Source organism: Pogoniulus pusillus, chromosome 18 (assembly GCF_015220805.1).
Source record: "Pogoniulus pusillus isolate bPogPus1 chromosome 18, bPogPus1.pri, whole genome shotgun sequence".
In the NCBI taxonomy this organism is placed as follows: domain Eukaryota; kingdom Metazoa; phylum Chordata; class Aves; order Piciformes; family Lybiidae; genus Pogoniulus; species Pogoniulus pusillus.
This window is the reverse complement of record NC_087281.1, coordinates 11,591,403-11,610,366: the sequence shown is the minus strand read 5'-3', so window position 1 is coordinate 11,610,366 and position 18,964 is coordinate 11,591,403. Positions and strand designations below refer to the sequence as shown.

General features: G+C 36.8%; 1 protein-coding gene across 2 annotated transcripts in view; it reads right to left on the bottom strand.

The window, feature by feature from the left end:
- Positions 1–18,964, bottom strand: part of LRPPRC (leucine rich pentatricopeptide repeat containing) — a 96,727-nt gene that overhangs the window by 32,961 nt on the left and 44,802 nt on the right. For both annotated transcript variants that reach the window (XM_064158399.1, XM_064158398.1), the window contains exons 23-25: positions 17,767–17,971; positions 10,252–10,376; positions 9,557–9,663 (exon numbers count right to left, since the gene is read on the bottom strand). In XM_064158399.1, the coding sequence (XP_064014469.1) occupies positions 9,557–9,663; positions 10,252–10,376; positions 17,767–17,971 (437 nt within the window). The remainder of the gene's footprint in view (positions 1–9,556; positions 9,664–10,251; positions 10,377–17,766; positions 17,972–18,964) is intronic.

The window sequence follows — 18,964 nt, the reverse complement described above, 5'->3', positions numbered from 1 at the left end:
AACCCAATGATTCTATACTTAACACACAGCAAGGACAACTGCATCTTTAGAAGATCTTTTGCCAAGCAGCACACAAAAATCATGTGAATGAAACAATTCCAAGACACTGAAAGCATTTGATTTGTTCTTGTGCTAGTTTGAAGCAGGCTAGAATGTTTTGGTGAGAAGGACTAGATTACAGGCTGTACAAAGAAAACAAAGGTGATGTCTACTTTGCTCACAGGCTTGCTGGGATGTATAGGAAGAAGAAATAAAAACATTAGATAACACTCTCGCCATCACTCTTGCTGGGGCTGCTGGCTGAGCAACATCTTACTCTCTAACCTCACCCTCCATTTTGGGCTAACCCACTTTGCTTCTTAACCTTTGGCCAAACCTTTATTCTTCCTTGGGACTGGGGTAAGGTTGAGAGGGGTAGGGGGAAGGTGAAGGGGTGGTTGAGAGCCCCTCCTGGGGACTCAGGTTTCTGGGAGGGCTGTTGTGTTTCTGTATTCCCTTTTACCTTGTCTATTTCTGTCTGTAACTGTATACACTGTAAACATCTGCTTGTATATTGTGCTAGCTGTAAATATAAGCTTCATTCATATTTCCAGAGCTGGCTGAGTCTAGTCTGGGTGATTTCTAAAGGGTGGGGGGGCAGGGAACACCCAAACCATCACAGTTCTCTTTCCTGGAACCAGAGAGGTAACCTTTAAGGGGTTCAATTGTCAGAAGGAGAAAAAAAATATATATACGCACACATACTAACATTTTAATTTGAGCTAATTTCTACAGCTGAAAGACAGATTTCCTGGAAAAACACTGACCTGTCAGAGAGAAACCTATTCAGTATTTTCCCAGAAGATCAGACGATAGAAATACTTGAGTTTTGCTTACTTTTGTGTTACAGCCAATAGACTGCAATTTTGCTTAAAAAAAAAAAATCTTCACAAAGAAAGTAGCTTACAGAAGACAAATGAAAAAATATTTACTTCTCTCTACTTGACTGAAGTAACCTTGTCCTCTTTGAACATAAAGCTTCAGAGAAAGACCATAAAAACCTGACAAAGTCCAAAAACCCTATGGTACTGTCCAAAAGCAGGTCTCAAAGAAACCAAGTTGAAAATGTCCCCAAACAGTACCATTTTTGCCATAGCTGACTTAGGATGCACAGTGAGTTAAAATCCAGGAGTAGTATTTTTTTTGGCAAGTAAGTGACATGAGATAGATGCCTCTTTTCTTTTAACCTTCCAATACTGCACCTCCACAAACTGCTACCATACAGAATCTGGTGAAATAATTCCTACATATCCCAGATGCATTATTCTAGCCTTTCGCAGTACAACTTACTGGGAATCATGCACCTATTCTACCTGCTCTGTCCTTCTTGTTTTATATTTCTCTCTCACATTTTCTTCCAAAGGTCAACCTTTTCTTAGAGGGACAGTTCAACTATAGCCACCAATCAGAACACACTGGAAAGAACCATCCAAATTTCACAAACGCCATGCACATGCTGCACTTTCTGATTATATTTTCTGGACAGGTAGATTCACTCATTCCTCTTTTTGCAGCTGAAAAAACCCGTAACAGTAAGAGACAGCTAATGCTGCTGAAGGAAGAAGAATGTTTCATGATGCGTTACATCAGCCGCCATAACAGACTTATGTTACCAGTACCAGAACCAGCTACTGAGATTTAGATGCCAAACCAATGTCTTGCAAAAAAATGTGTTGCTTCTTCAAACAGACAGCCTTAAACAAACAGCTATAAGAACTGATATATGTCACCAGTGAAAACAGAGCATTTGATGGGAAGTTCTTAAAGACAGACTTTTCCCTGATTCCACAAAAACGTTCACAACTTCCATGCAGGCTGGGATATTCTCACGTGGCAGCTTACCTGAACAAAGGTTTTTACAACATAAACCCTGTATGCTATACTTGAGCCTTCCCGTGTTAAAACTTTCAACAGACGTCCTCACATCTACTATGCAGTAGGTGCACTGCTTAACGAAGAAGCTAAAAGAATATGCAAAGTTTCTGTAGCTTATATAGCCATCTAAGTGATGGATGAGGTATTTAATACTCTTACAGTTTTGTCTCTAATTATTCCTTATCTTCAAAAAGTAATGCATTAGGGTTTGTGGTTCTTTTAAAATTACAGATTAAAGCAATTACTGTAAGATTTTTAAAACTTATCTTTTATTTGTGTCCACATGTATGAAATGAGTAAACCACCTCAGTGTGTTTCTTTAGAGCAGTAGGTAAGTGAAGATATACAGAAGACACCAAAGACTGTTGTGATTATTCACAGCATCACAGAAACATTCAGGTTGGCAAAGCCCCTCAGCATCACCAAGTCCACCCTACAACCCTACTCAAAAAGATTCAACTTAAACCATAGCTCCAAGCACCACCTCCAAACGACCCCTAAACACATCCAGGGTGCGTGACTCCACCATCTCCCAGGGCAGCTTATTCCAGTCCCTGGTCACTCTCTCCATGAAAAACTTTTTCCCAATATCCAATCTAAACCTCCCGAGTCTCAGCTTGAGGCCATTTCCCCTTGTTCTGTCTCCAATTACATGTGAAAAGAGACCAGCAGCAGCCTCTCCATCATGTCCCTTCAGGTAGTTGTAGACAGCAATGAGGTCTCCCTTCTCTTCTTCAAACTAACCATCCCCAGCTCCTTCAATCACTTCTTATCAGATTTATTCTCCAGGCTCTTTTCTAGCTTTGCTGCCTTCCTCTGGACCCTCTCTGGCAACTCCACAATTCTCTTGTATTGCAGTGCCCAAAACTGAACACAATATTCGAGGTGTGGCCTCATCAAAGCTGAGCACAAGGGGACAATCACCTCCCTACTCCTGCTGGACACAGCATTTCTAATACAAGCCAGGATGCCACTGGGCACACTGCTGGCTCACATTCAGTTGCCTATTACAACCCCCAGGTCCCTTTCTGCCAGGCAGCTCCCCAGCCACACTGCCCCAAGCCTCATTCTGAATGTATGAACTATGAAGCAAACCTGAGAGTTTGTAAAAGATGCCAAGTTTTACAGACTACAGGATCTAAGTCATCTGTGTATGAAAAAGCATCCCTCCCATTGCAGTCATATCCACTATGAAACAAAACTCATTACTTTTCTTCAGCTCAGATTTTAAGGTCACTATCAGGATGACATTAGAGCTGACACATTTATATATGGTAGGCAATGGATGTAACACTTTTTATACAAGTTTATTTTCCACCTTGAAAGAAGCTTAGTTTTAGTGGATTTCAAGAGTAGTTTCTTTGATAATGGCACAGAGAGATATACTCTTTCAACTTACTATTGCTAAACAAAAAGAACATTTGCAAACTGCTTACAACTAAGATGGGAATTCTCTCAAAAAATGAGTAATTACTTTAGGTTCTTGTTTGCAGTTGTGCCCAGAAATAAATGATTAAACATAGCCCAATCCCCATAAAACTGTTTTCTTTAATGAGAAGCTCATCTGAAACACCTGGACACTTGCACAATTTTGGGGGCCAAGAGTAACTATTTGCCCTCCCTAACTCTCCTGCTGGGATTGCTTAGAATTCAAGCTAACCTATCCTTCAATCACCCAAGGTACCAACTAGCCTACTTCCACTAGGTTATTTTTTACAGAAAAAGCAGCAGTAGTTTACAATGAGAAAATACAAAGGTTACAGTCTCCACTTGCAAAAATTTTACTGTTGGTTTGGTTTTTTTTTCCCCCCTTTGAAGCGCAGGTTTGCCTCAAAGCTTCTGTCAGTTGCGTGATTTACTGACTTGGTCAACACGCTTAATATCTCATGACTTTATGTATTTCACTTGAAACAGAAGTATATGCTGCTTTATGTTAGGCAGAAGTTTACCAGTAAGATTTACAAGATAAATTATGCTGTAAAGTATTGCCATTAAAATAATCATTAAACAGTAAGATAATTTCACAACAGTCGCACCGGAAGAAAAGCTCACATCAAAAATGCAAAAGAAACTCTTTCCAAAACCAATTCCCCAAGACTGTTCTAGGCTGAAAAGACTTAATACTTTTTCTTTGCATTGTAATGTGGTTTTATGTTGTATGATGAATGAAAAAAAAATTACAAAATTCAGTTGTATCTTCCCTGCAAATTCAAACAGCCTGGAGCTAAGAGAGGATACAAAACTCTTGCCTGTATCCCACTTTCCAAACACATGACTCTCTCCATTTCTGAAAGGAAAATTTTCAGCAGTTATCTCCCTTACCAAATATACTCCTTTGAAACACACTCCTTTGCTTTCTCTTAGGAGGGCTGTATTGAATATGCACTGAACTAGTAAGCACCCTTTTTTAAACTTAACCCACACAGACACGTGCACCTATGCACAGAAACCAAATCTAACTTCACTAATAGCTATATCAGAGTCCAGTCTCATATGGAGAAGTAATGCTTTTATTAGACTAATAGGACACTCAATATTCAGGAAAATGTCCTTGTAATTATAGGGCTTGAGTGCCTAAAAGCTGTTCAGTCTTTCCCTTCTTTTCTCAGTTGTACACAGTTACTTTAATAAAAGCTACTACACCGCTGACGAACTACTACTCAGTCAGATAACTGTTATCTAATACAATTTGTAGGCCACATCCACAATCATTTAAATTTTGTTCCAATCACCTCCACTCTTTTCTTAACAGAATTAAAAAAAGTCTTTGTAGGTAAGTTCAGATGCTATATATAGTCATAATTAAATTACACATAACCCCTCCCCCCCCCGCAAATCCTGATATGACAGATCAAGAAAGCATCTTCTCCCTAGAGTTTATCTCCAGCATAAAATCAGTAAGACTCAGTTTTATGATGTAGACTCTTAAAGAAAAGGCAATCTGGATGAAAGAAGGTTCTAAGCTCTCAGCATCAAGCAGAACTATTTTCATTGTTTTTATGGTAGATTAAATCAAATGGCAACTGGTATCTTGAGGTCTGCTGACAGTGGATGTCACAATTACGTGCTTAAATCTATTTACCTACTGAATTAACTTGACATCTGTTGATAGATATATTCCTGTACACTAAACTCACCCAAACCAGTTCTTCTGTCAGGTCTTGAATTTCAGCAGGGAACACCAACCCTCTTCCCTCCCCCCCCCCATTTATTCACATAGGAACACATGTCATTAAAATACTTCACAATAATTTCTTGCTCAATTATTCACATTAGTACATTGAGATATATATTTATATATTATTAAATAGTGTAACAGAGGACAAGGCAAGAGTCACATGAAAGTAGAATATGGTGAAAAGAGTTCTGAAGACATATGTGCCTATTATGCATTGCCATTTTAAATGGAGGTTCTTCTGGTTGTAGCAAACTTATCCAGGTTTGGTCTTCTAGTGAAAAATTGGGCCATACAGTTCTGAGATCCTTCCCTATACAGTAAGCACTTCTTAATCTTTATTTTCACTAAAACTACAAAACCAGAGAGATTTAATTCTTTCGCTGAATGCACAATTTTAACTTAATAGCTTATGTAATTTAACTAGAAAGATTTCAAGAGCACATGTCAAACGAGATGGTTGAACATCTCTACCAACTCCTAGGTCCAATCAGAGTCCATAACCTAATTCAAAATGTCAGTGACCTGACACACTTCCTCAATGTGATGCTTGCTTTGCCTTTTCTTCCTGGTCAAAATTCTTTTTCTGTCCAATGAAATACAATTTAAGGTGTAATGGTTTTATCAGTGCAGTGCAGAAATTGATTTAGCACCATTTCAAAGTCTTGCATAATTTAGCCATAGGTGGAACGGTCCACGTCTGGATCAGGGCAACCCCAAGCACTAAGTCTGGGCAGAGACTGGCTTGAGACCAGCCCTAAAGAAAAGGACTTGAGGATGCTGGTGGATGAGAAGCCCAACATGAGCTGTCAGAGTGCACCTGCAACTCAGAAAACCAATTGTATCCTTGGCTGCATCAAGAGAAGCGTAGCCAGCAGGTCAAGGGAGGTGATTCTTTCCCTCTACTCCACTGGGATGAGACCTCCACCTTGAGTACTAGGGTCCAGTTCTGGAGCCCCTATTACAGGAAAGATATCAATGTCCAAAGAAGGACCAAAAGAATTGATTAGAGGGCTGGACCACCCCTCCTATGGAGACAGACTGAGAGAGTTGAGGCTATCCAGAAGAGCCCCAAGGAGACCTTATTGTGGCATTCCAGTATCTTAAGGAGGCCTACAAGAAAGCTGGTGAGGGACTTTTTAGGGAGTCAGGTAGTGACAAGACTAGATGGAATGGAGCAAAAACTACAATTGGGTAGATTCAGTTAAGACTTTTGCTATGGAGATTTATAGAAGTGCTTGCTTGAACATCTGCTGCAGAACTGTTACAGTACTTACTGATACCAGAAAGAGCAAAGCATGGGCCTAGGCCTAATTACAGATTCTGAGACTATTTTCATTATTACACACAGCAAGAATAACGTATTAGAAAAAAGGGCCTGTCTAGAAATACCCAACTGTCAGGCAAGTAGAACAGCTGCAAGTGAGAGAATAGCTGCAAACAGAAGCAAATTCTATTTGGCTAATTCTGGCTACAAGTAAGCAGATGTGGATTGGAGGGACTTGAGGAACTAGGCTCTAGAAAACTCTCTTACCATATGTGTATCACACCTAAAAGAACACTAAGCCAAGCAACTCTTTCAGACTTTCTGATGTACCACTTGGGGCTCTGGAGCAAAGTATATGAACAATTACTTAAGACTCCCTATATGGGAAAATGTATTAGGTATTTTCAAAATAAGACAGTATTTTAGATAACAGGTAAAGAAAATATTTTTTCTGAAAGGTAGGTTTTCCCCAACCTTATATATTGAAAGTTACATTCTTTTCATTTAGCCTACATTATTTTAATCCCATTTCACTTAGCTGAAGTCAAAATTTATTGTCTTTATTTCTTGTTGGCTTGGTACTGCAGTTGATTTTTTTTTTAATGGAAAAACCAAAATTTTAAAAAATCTTCCCTTCTTCCTTTCTCACTATTGTAACCAGTTGTATTTTACCAAAGATTGAAATGTAAGAGTTATTTTCTTATTCCTAGGGCTCCGAGTTCAAAGCTTTCCAGAGCAGCAGTTGTCACTAAGGTTCGTATAATCACCTTGCGTAGCATTAGCAAGCAAGGCTCAAGTCTTCAGTAAGACCTCAGTTAACTGATTATATTTGCCATGCTCTTCATTTCCTTAACTCCTAAAGATTTTTTTCTTTAGCTTTATTACTGCCCTTTTAGATACCATTCCTTATATCCACAGATATTCCAGAATAAATGCTATCCCTGAAATCAGCAATACATGAAAGTTTGCCTTTGTTCAATAGGCAAGAGCATCTCCAAAGTGGTGCAAACTGACCACCTTCACTGAAAATTGTTTCATGACAAAAGAAAAATGAAAAACAATCAGATGACTAATAAGAGAAGAAATTTAGTGAGAAACACCACTGGTGTAGAGAAAAATGAAACACATACACCTTATACTCCTCCTTTGACATCATACCAGTTAAGTCTTTGACTTCCCAACATGCACCCCACAAACTCTACCTAGATTATAGTTCAAAACAATGAAATCAGAATGGTTTAGGTTGGAAGGGATCTCAAAGATCATCCAGTTCCAAACCCCTGCCATAGGCTGGGACTCTTCCCACTAGAACAGGTTGCTCAAGGGCTCATCCAACGTGGCCTTGAACACCTCCAGGGAGAGGCAGCCGCAACCTGTGCCAGTGTTTCAACACCCTCACTGTAAACAGCTTCTTAACATCCAGTTTGAATCCCCCCTCTGCCAGTTTAAACCAATTACTCTTCAACCTATCATTAAGGACCTTGTAAATAGTCCCTCCCCAGCCTTACTGTAGGCCCCCTTCAGATACTGGAAGGTCTCCTTGAAGCCTTCTCTTTTACAGGCTGAAAGCTATTTTGTGTTTCAGGAAAACACCAACTTAAGTTTTGTTGTGTTTTCTTTTATTTTTCCCCTCTTGTGGAAAATACTGAACATATTGGCATGTAATGAAAGAGGACTTAAAAAGCTAACATATCACCCAGTAATTGACTTTGTGCCATTTCATCCACTAGTAAAATGCATGCACATTAGTCCTAGCTAAATGCCTATACTCCTAAAAATTAAAATCTCTTCTTCTCAGCAGCATGTACAAAGCTCTAATTCATATTGAATGGAAGCTAGATGAGATTTGCATTCAAGTGTCTGATCATAAATAATTAGTAGCTGGAAGCAAACAACAAACACGTTTGCAGAGATAATTTGCCATCCAGTAAAATAATGACAGCATGTTTCAAAACCCCAATCATCCTACCCACCAGTCCAAGTTTTGAGGATGTTAAGTGCTGGTATCAAAGAAATAGTTGCTAAATCACACCAAGTACAAGCTGCACTCTTTTAATTTTACTTCCAAATGTCAGACTTCATAATTTTACCTACTGTATAAACTTTAACCACTATTAAAAAGAACTCAAGTTCTCAGTGTTGTTTTCCACCAGATATCACTATTTCTATTCTTCTCTGTTAATAGATTTGAGCTCCAAGAAATCTTCTCAAACAAAACCAACATCAATTCTTTAATGCTGCACATAGCAATTTTCACATATCCCACAGCAGGACAGTATTGCTCCATCACAGAAGCATATCTTAAGATTTTTTTGAAATGCAATTAATTCTATTAGATAATCCAAGCAGAGATAACTGGAGTTTTAGATATTCTAGGAGGAATTATGAAAAAAAAGTACGCTTTGTGTTAGGAGCGGGGGGAAAATCACAAGAAAACCCAGGTTACAGAGTTGTGTATGTACATAGCACAAAATTCATGAGAACTACATGTCACTTTTTCTACAAGACATCTCTTTCCACCCATTAACCAAAAACTTATGCACCGTTTATAAACACACAACTATGTTAAGAAGACAAAATAATCACCATCTGGGCAGACTTTGCAACAGCCCCTTTGACTTATCAATTTCAGTAAACACAATTTCAATCAAGTCTAGATAAAATATACTAATCCTAAATAGACCAAGTTTGTCACCTACCACTTTCTATAAGCTGCTTACTATCCTGAAAAAGAGAGAAGAAATGCTAAATTAAATGCCAAACAGTAGCAGACAGTGCTTGTTTGGCTGATTAACTTGAAGACAAGCATTACAAATAAATCTGAGCATGGTCTGCAACAAATTAAATTCCAGTGCTTTTAAGAACAAAGAATTCCTTCTGAAAGAGGATTAGCAACTTTACACCCAGGAATGTCAGTTTAATTTAATTGTTTCACAATCCAATATTTAATATGCAAATATCATTTTGATATATAACAGCAAATTTGAAAAAGTGAGGAAACAGTTTCCATATACAAGACTGTCTTGTTTCTGAGCTATAATTATAGAAAATAAAGCTAGTTGAGGTTTTTTTTTAATTATTGAGACTGAATTCTATTAACATGAATCAGAACAAGTCTAATTAAAGGTTAAAAACTTTAAATGTTTCTAATTAAGAGTCTAAATAGCGGCGCGATTAGAGTACCGCGGTTAAAATCCCACCTCAATGACCTTCCTGGCCTCTTTGTATTTTCCTGTTTGCAAGAAGGCAAAGAAGAGATCATAAAGAGCCATCATGTCACCGTATTCTCTGCTTATAAAATCTGAAACTAAAGAAAGAACAAAACTCATTAATTTACTACATATATTGAAGCATTTTTATACATTCATCAGATATTTTTTATAGTGGCATTTTCTAAGTATCATAAAGCTAGCAATAGGCTACAGGTGAAAAAAATCTGAAACATATGGAATGCCTATAACCTATTACCCAGTTTGCTGTAGCTTTGCAGTCGAGCATATTTCAAACATTCTGCAATAGATTTTAAATTCTATTCAGCAAAGATTATAGATTGGCATTCTCCATTTGTACAGAGTGAAGATAAAGGATTTCTTAACTGCATAACTATCCAAAGAGCAAAAGTCTCTTACTAGTGTGTTGTGTTACTATGAAGTTGATTCTTAATAGCAATATACACAGCTAGAGTAAGCATCAACACTAATCTCTGAGAGCTTGATGCTGTACTACCCAAATACTGGGATTCTTCGACACTGAAAAATAGTTCTAAATCTGAAGAATGCAAGTACCATCTAAGTTGCCTCTTTCACTGGAAAGGAATGAATTTTCAAACCCTGGAGGAAAAGCCTCCAGAAAACAATCCATGTAACCAGACAAGATTTAACCACAAGCAACTAACCCTTTTGCAAAAGATCAGCATCTCCTTTTTCTATCAGTCTACAGTAGACGTTATGAAGCTGAAGAACTTTGCCGTACTTCTTGTAACAGTCGATTAAAGCTTCCAGAGCTGCAGGCATGTCATCCCTTGTGGAACCAAATAAAACAAGAATAAATCAAACATTCTGAGTAGGAGCAGTCCATGCTGGACCCATTTTAGTTTTGCAAATTTCAGGGAAAACTCATTTGTTATTCCATAATCCAAGAGCGTATTTGTTTCCCTCAACTTACTACAGTTATTTTTAAACAACAGTTGAAGTTTTCCTACAAATAAACACCAAGAATGCTTGGCAGCCACAGAAATGAAAACAGAACTACAGATTTACACTTAAACCTCTTGACCCTGTATTGTTTGATTGCATGACTATTATTCACTACAAATTAACCAAAGGTATCTAATCTTAAATTCTTAATTTCTGCTATGGAGTAGTGTGCTGAAACTCCCAATTTTATGGCCATTTCAATTTTCATTTAAGAGTTCTATTTTTCTTGTTAATAATTAATATTGTGCACATTATAGTACCTCCAAATGTCTGCCTGCACATTTTTCATTTTCAAGCTCTTCAAAATGTTTTTTATTGCACTTTTATTTCAGTATAGATCTTCAGAGTTAGGTAAGATAAGCACAGCTCTTTAGATTGCTTTTTATATATATATATTTTATTTTTTTTTTACTCCTTAATACATTAGCTACCAATCATCTGATAATTCCCATTTTATAACAGCTGAAGAGCTACCATTTTTGCATTCTATATAATTGTCAGAAGCTAACATATATTTTCTGCAATAAAAGCATAACTTTTGTAATTAATTCAACAATATATTAAGGTGCAAAATATATTTTATACTGTCCTATCCATGTCACAGAGCCATGGCAATAGTATTATATCCATGGTATTACTAAATTAGTGAATAGGATGCTGACCTTAAATGCACTTAACTCAGGAGCCTTTGGGCAGTAAGTACCAGTGACAAGTATAGTATTTCCATTTTTGTTATCTCTGTTCTTCACCAATTTTCCTCTACTTATACAGTACTCACACCTTCAGTAATGCCATGAAAATCATCAGATCAGGATCTTAAAACAACAGTAAATACAAACTAACACTCTAAATTGTGAAAACAATAAAACAGTGGGGAAAAAAATGGAAAAAAAAATCACTCAAGAGCAGCAGTTGAAGGCTATAATAAAACTGACTTGAAAGAATGATTTTGCATTCCTGAAGCAACTTGATTATTGATCAACCAAACCTTAACAAATAAAAATACTAGCGTTTAGGACAAGCCAAATCCAGATGCCCTTTCCTCTCCAGCCTGTGCAGCACAAATTTTACTTTTTCAAAGAATGAAGTGACTACTACATACTACCATCTTCATTTAATATCTTCAATATTTTAAAAGACAGAAGAAGTAATTTTGTTCGCTAATACCTGCATGCTCAAAGTGATGATGGATTTCTACCTTAACCCCCTTACTGAGACCTGTTTACAGTGCATCTCCTGGCACCCCATGGAGTCATTTGAATTTTTGTCATTTGGGGTGAAGACTAAATTACAGGTTAATTTCAAAACTGCAAGTAGATGTTGCAAGCTAGATTACTGTCATAAAAGAGAAATACTATGGTAGTTACCACAGTAAGATATGAAGCTTTATATAATCAGTACTTTTCTGCTGCTTTAGATGCAAGTTCAGTTAACATCTAAAAAACCTCCAGTTTTACAAAAAAGCCACTCAAGTTCCTAAGGAGGCACACCAACATTTGTACAGTCAAGTTTTCAGTGGTAAATCTAGCTTTGCACAGATACTTAAACAGCCATAGTATTGTCTCAGCTGTATTCCTAAAGGAATGAAGTGACTGCTTTTAGGTCAAAGCTATCAATAAATGAACGAGTAATTGGAGTGTCATTCAAACAGGAGCATTAACAGATTTCTGGTCTCGAAATGTACACTTCTAAAGGCACTACTACTGTACATGTAGAGAAAAAAGAAAGCAAAGAATAGAGGGGAAAGAAAGGAAATAATGTACTTGTTACTGGCACCTACTGGTCAAAGATGCCTGAATAAGTCCACATTTAAGGAGGTCAGTATCTTGCACACCAACTTCCTGTACATTTGTTTTTAATCTAAATCTGATATATTTGTTCAGTTGCATTCAAGCAGCCAACCAGTCACCCAGAGTTAGGGTTTATGGAACAGGTAAGTGATAAAACCGGCAATAACCAATTACAAAGCAATAAAAGCCACACATGTTCAGCCTCTACAAAGGCATTGTACTTGTGTTTCTATTTGAGTTAATATGATTTATGCAACAACCTGTAGTATTTCTTAATTGTCAAAAACTGTGGTTAATTCCAAGTACCAGCAGCTACTTTTGTAAGCAGTTTTTATAATTCTGGCAGTAAATGAATTAAAATCAAAATTAGGAACTTAGTGTAGACTCCAAATGTCGATTATAGGTACCACTTTAATGTTTCTTGTTATGACTGTCTACCTTAAAAAAACAAACTGCACAGAAACAGATTTTTCACATTTCAAGACAATACTATTTAGACATATGGACCTTCAACTAACAAACAGCTGCTTATTTGGAAATATTTAGCAGTCTTCCTGTCTTAACTTACACATCTGTAAGACCCTTTTAGCTTCCCAAAATTACTTACTACATCATTACATTAAAAGCCTGGTCCAAAATTACAAATTAATTATTGTGGATCAAGTGAAAAACAAAGGTAATAATGCCAGTATACACATATGCATGTTGGGAAATTCTTACTTCCAGTGTCAATTTGGACAATATAGTATTTAAGATGTGAACACAGATAATCCACTCTTCATTTTGAGTCGGCCAGACACTACAGCTTTAAGTCACTCAGGGCCAATACCTGCTCCACTTAAAGATTAGGTGTATTTTGACTCTCACTGAAACTTGTTTTTCAAAAAATACAATATACTACTATTTCTGAAAGAATCTCAGTCATCACTGTATTATACTTGGCCCTGGAAGAGTTCTATGTTGGCAATTATTTTTCAACTACATTGATGCTGGTGTTAAGACACCATAAGGTTTTGAATCTATTTGGTTTCTTTTTAGGGTGCCTGTTAAGTCCAAGATACTAAGGGCACAATCCTCCATATTATTTTTGTGGGCAATTTTACTCACACAAAGCTATCTGAAGAGGCAAAATTATTGAGATGTTTGAGTGTCTTCTGAATGCACTCTGCAGCAGGTCTGGCTATAACATGCACACATGCAACATCCCCCTTCAATTCCAGCAAGCCACTCCCCATTTGCTTCAAGAATGTAGCACTAAATCTAACCCTTTATACTTGTAATAAACAACTTTTCCAACCAGAGAGTCTGTCTGATAAAAATAAGACTCCAAATATTGATTTTAATTGGAATGAAGTGCTGCAACATTATGCATAAAGCTTTAGCGAAGTGGCAATTTACCTAAGGGGTTTACTGATTGAAAAGCTCTCAAACCTGAAATCACTAGAGAGGTAGGAAAGAAAAAAGGGACTCTCTCAGGTGGGGGTGGAGGGTAGACTGGTAAAACAAATCCCTCTCTACAAATCTGAAGCAGACGTTAGTGTAGAGGGAAGTCAATTCAGCAAGGTACAATCGGCTTTACAAAAAAATTACTCTGCTAAAAGAGAACGGGCTCTTGAAAGAGCTAAATGTTTTTCTGTTCATTTGCCATACTAAGGAATCTTCAAGGAGACTGGTGTTGCAATTACAACTAATCCTCCCCAAAAAATTAACTGTGTTGAAGGCTTTGTAATTTCCCTAGGTGCAATTTAGCTGTCACTTACTTTAAAATTTACTCAAACATGCGTTCCGAACAGCACTAACTTCACATGTCAAGTGCTTTCCAGCCAATTGAGTCTAAACTGGAAGTCGGTGTTAAACAACTGAATGATTAGACAAGATAGCTCATTTCCCTGCTCTTTTGTTCAGAATAAAATGCCACATTTACATTATCAGACTCAACAGGATTTTCTGACAGAGGGAGAAAAAATCCGAGTGAACACTGTCCGTACCAAGCACATGAAGCCTGTCATTTACCAATCATCCTTCAAAAAGCAATAGCCATGAACGTAACTTAATTATGACCCAATGATCCTTGACAAAAAAAAAAACCATCTTATCACTGTACTGTCCCCATAGGGCAAATAAGACACTTTTGTCCACTGATGATGCTAAATTCCTAATTGCAGTAATGAAGTAAGAGAGGCAAATGTCGCTAATTTCATTGTAACATGCAAAAAGTTCTAATACAAATATTTAAAATAAAGTTGTTAAAAATTAGGAAAAAAAGCCCTCTCTTTCCTAGAGTGCTTCTTGGTCCCATTAAAAATACCACCTCATTTAAAAAAAAGATGCTTATTTTTAAGAAAAAAAATCAATTAACTTGCACACACTACAGAATAATCTCCAACAAAATTCTGTGATTCTGAGAATTTAACCACATGAAAACAACAGAAGGAGAACTGTTGAGGTACTGCATTCATACTGTAACTACTACACAAGAAACTAAACAAAACGGGGTTTGGGTTTCTATCACATCAATCACAAACCAGCATAGAGTGCTTTACTCTACCAGGCTGTATTAAAATACACTGTGACACTATTAAACAGGGTACGTTATTCTGTTAGTAGTGTATTTTCACACTGTTACAATATTAAAATACACTTTTCAAGAAACACAATTTAACCATAGCCTTTTGACCATTTAAAATACAGTTGTCAACTGCCTGAATTCACCGACTTAAAACTACAAAATATTGTGTTTGTACAGTCTGTAAGAGTGTTTTCCCAGTTTGCCTGCAAGTTTTCTTGTCCCTGCCTGAGGGCGCTTCTAATATCAAGAATTAGTAAATTTCAAACCTTAAGATGTTTTGTTTCTTTTCTCAGAGGTAATATTATTCAAAGAGAGGAGAAACAAACTTACGTTAATGCAAAGACAGGAACCACGTCAAGGTTTTAAGTCCTTGGTGGTTTTTCCCTATTTTTGGTTGTTCAGACACAGGCTTTCATAAAGAGAGTCATGAGTGGTTTCTGTATCTCATCCTGTAAACAGTCACTACCAAATACAGCACAGAAGCAAGTTCGTTAGCTTCACTAACCTTTTCAGCTTTGTAAAATGGTTCACGTTTTAATAGGTTTCTTCTGACAAATGGTGGAAAATGTAGAAGGCAAAATCACAATCCTTCAAAGATTTTAGCAGGTATTGGTTAACAGAACATTTTCTTATTTTTAGCAGCTGGCAGTTCCTAAGAGCTCTTTTACAGAAAAGTACAAGCTTTTCACATCCTTGAAGATTTTAGAAATCAAAAATTGTCATACTTGACCATGGCAGCTTTACCACCTTGAAGGGACTGCCTCAATTTTTAATGTGATTGTGTCATCTTAAAAAGCTGTTCAGTCATAAATACAGATGATATAGTTAAAAGCAGAGGAGTGGTTCTCCTGAAATTTACTCAGAGGAAAAAAAAAATCTCTCAAAGACAGTGTGATTTCTTCCTATTTTTCATGCTCTGCTGCAAACTGCCACTTTTAACATGTCCTAGAATTTCAGGATATTCAGGACTGGGTACAAAAAAAAAGGGGTAGATGAAAACATTTAACACAGGCAGTTGTTCAAAAGAAAATCACAGATTCCTTTGCAAGCAGTTAAAAAGTTTGAAATAAATTAACGCCGCAAATCACTAGCACAGCTACTGCTGCAGAACACGGAAAAAATAACCCAGAGCTAATTTCAGGGGCATGCTGACGACCTGAAGCTAAATGACAGCATTTCAACACGATACTTGAGATGTAGGATAGCAAATAGTAAGCACAACTGCTGAAAGAAATGACTAATGCTTATTTCAGTCACTCCTAACTTTCAAAAACTAACCATCTCCAAGAAAAGAAAAAAAGGGCACAATTCAGTTATTCCTTACAAGCAAATTATAAGGGAAAAAATTCCTCCAGTGTTAAAACACTGGAGAGGAAGCAAGTGTCAAAACACTGGAGAGGAAACAAGTGTCTACAGCCATAAGATGGCAAAAACTCCACAGGAAATAAGCTTACTTTCTATCATAAATGTATACATATAAAATATGTTAAGAGTTAGGTGTGTGTACCGGTGACTTGCAGCCATGCAATTCCAGAGTTTGGAATTACTTTGTCCTTTAAGATAAGTCCCTATATATTAATATGATGTTTGGTAAAACTTTATAAAAAGTTTATAATCCAAATGAATGTGTAATCAAATGAAAAGAGCACTCCTGATTGTCCCTCTTTGTATCTACACATAATTACATCCCTATTTACGTCATCACATTCTACTTCTCAATTGAAGAGAATCAAAGCAGCACCACATGCAACTTGCATGTCAAGGTGTATAAAGCAGTTATGTAAAATGCAGATGCTCCTACTGTACACTGCAATGTGTATCAGATATTTCTCCAATACATTAGTTACACACGAGTGCAGTTACATTACTTTCACACAAACATCTGTCTTGTCTAGTGCCAGGGCAGTGGCAGTGACTGAAAGGATGCATGCTCTGTTCTTAACTACTGACGGCTCATCTAAAGTACTATTTTTAGGAGTGTACATGTACCTACCAAGAGCTGTATCTTTTTAACAAGAATTTTGAATACAGAAAACATTCTACAGACCTTGCACACCCAGAACACTTACTAACTACATAAATGACACAATGGAAAAAGAAAAGACTTGTGCCTAAGGTAAAGAAAACGAAAAGGAACTCTTGGCTCAATTTAGTAAGAAACCATCCTATAGTTCATACTTACATTAATTTAAATATCACGTATCTCATAACAAAAATTTATGCAAAGGAACATGACACATAGAATTACAGATACTTCCTGCCAGAATGAACTTCCTTTTCTCTGTTAACGGATGTAAAAGTATATATAGATGAAAGAAATCACAACAGACAAACCAGACTGTGCATTTTAAATTCAGTAACACAGGAATCTACTAGCAGTAATGTCAAATTATTTTAATTATGTGAATTAAAAATATTTCTGTGTACAACAACCATCCTTCAAATCACTGGTGATGTATTGGATGGCACAGCAAAATAATGCTGTTTTGATGGGAAAACACATGCTGCTTAACCACAAAACCTGAGAATATACCTATCATGTTTCAAATAGTTATCTTGTCAAACAGACTTTAGAACCAACTAATTAATAAGCATATTTCAACATATACCCACTTGATCTCTGATGTGTCCATAAAACATAGCTGCTGTTTCCAGAGACCACAATGTAACACATAATTGATGGAAACATATTCATTGATTACCGTTCCGTGATCACTTCAGTAACACATGCACATGCGCACATTTATGTGCCGGAGCACTTTGAAGCACGAGCAGCTGTGTATGGCATACACAGGTCATATTAAGACAAATAAATAGTAACAACTTCTTTCATCAGAAGTCCAAACACAGCTTACTTTTCAAGGTGAACTGTAATCAGAGGGGAATGAAGGACAGCAGTGTCTGCCAACCCCAGGTTCACAATGGTCTCATGTAATCGATTCACTGTTTCAACTTCACCTCGCATGGCAGCGGCATTAAGAATGCGGAAAAAAGATGCAACTGTTCTGTCTGAGATAGGAACATCCTTCTCTTTCATCTCTGTTAGAATGTTAATAGCATCTACAATGAAACAACACAAAAGACCCTTAGGTAATTTCATGTAGGGAAAACAAACTGCTATTAAAACAGCATTTCAAACACAGCAGGAATGTAAATTCTGGCATATAATGCCGATTTCAAGTTAATTACTACTTGCATTTCTAAACGAGACTACAATTATAAATCCACAATAGCATGGTTTTATCATTTTGCTGCAACTTTGACTACAAATTATAGATAGGAACTGTGTGCCCACTCTGCACCACATAACCCTGTACAGTCTGCCCTATAGCTGCAAGATTCTACTAAATGGATGCTTTTATCATTCAATGCTAACATCTGCTAAATCACTCCATTGTTTCTTCAGCAGATGGCTTGTCACGAGGCCAGATAATAAAGATATGTTTACACTGTATATACAGCCAGACTAATGGTCTGATACCGATAGGGCCTGTTTGCTGTGTCGATACTAATTAGCCAAGGAGAGCCAATGAAAGCTTTCCAACAGACTGCATGTTAAAACATTAGGTTCATTAAGCTTCATTAGCAAGGCAAAAACATACATTTTGGTATATGGAATAAGAGCATTTTTAGAACATTCTTAACTATTGCATGGGCAGAACGTTTTGACCACTTCACATCTGGATACATTTATGAATTGTTTTATTTTCTGAGGGGCATTTATTTCCTTAAAAACAAGCAAATCTTTTCCATCTGATTTAAATGTAGAGTTGGTCATCATCTGATTTATGATTCAGAATACCTCAGCTTCGTTTTCTACTTTTCTTAAATAAAGCTTAGTAACAGGTCAAGACATATCTCTAAGACAGATCTTATGAGAAAAAAAATTACACTGAATAGTGTTTGATGTAAAATTGTAACATTTTGTGGCTATGTCTGGATGATGTGTGTATGGTGTTGAAGCCTTCTATAAAATCACAGAATTCGATATTGAGAAACACCTTCAGAAGCTGATGACAGTCTAGAGTTCTTTCAAGGATCAGCCAAATTATG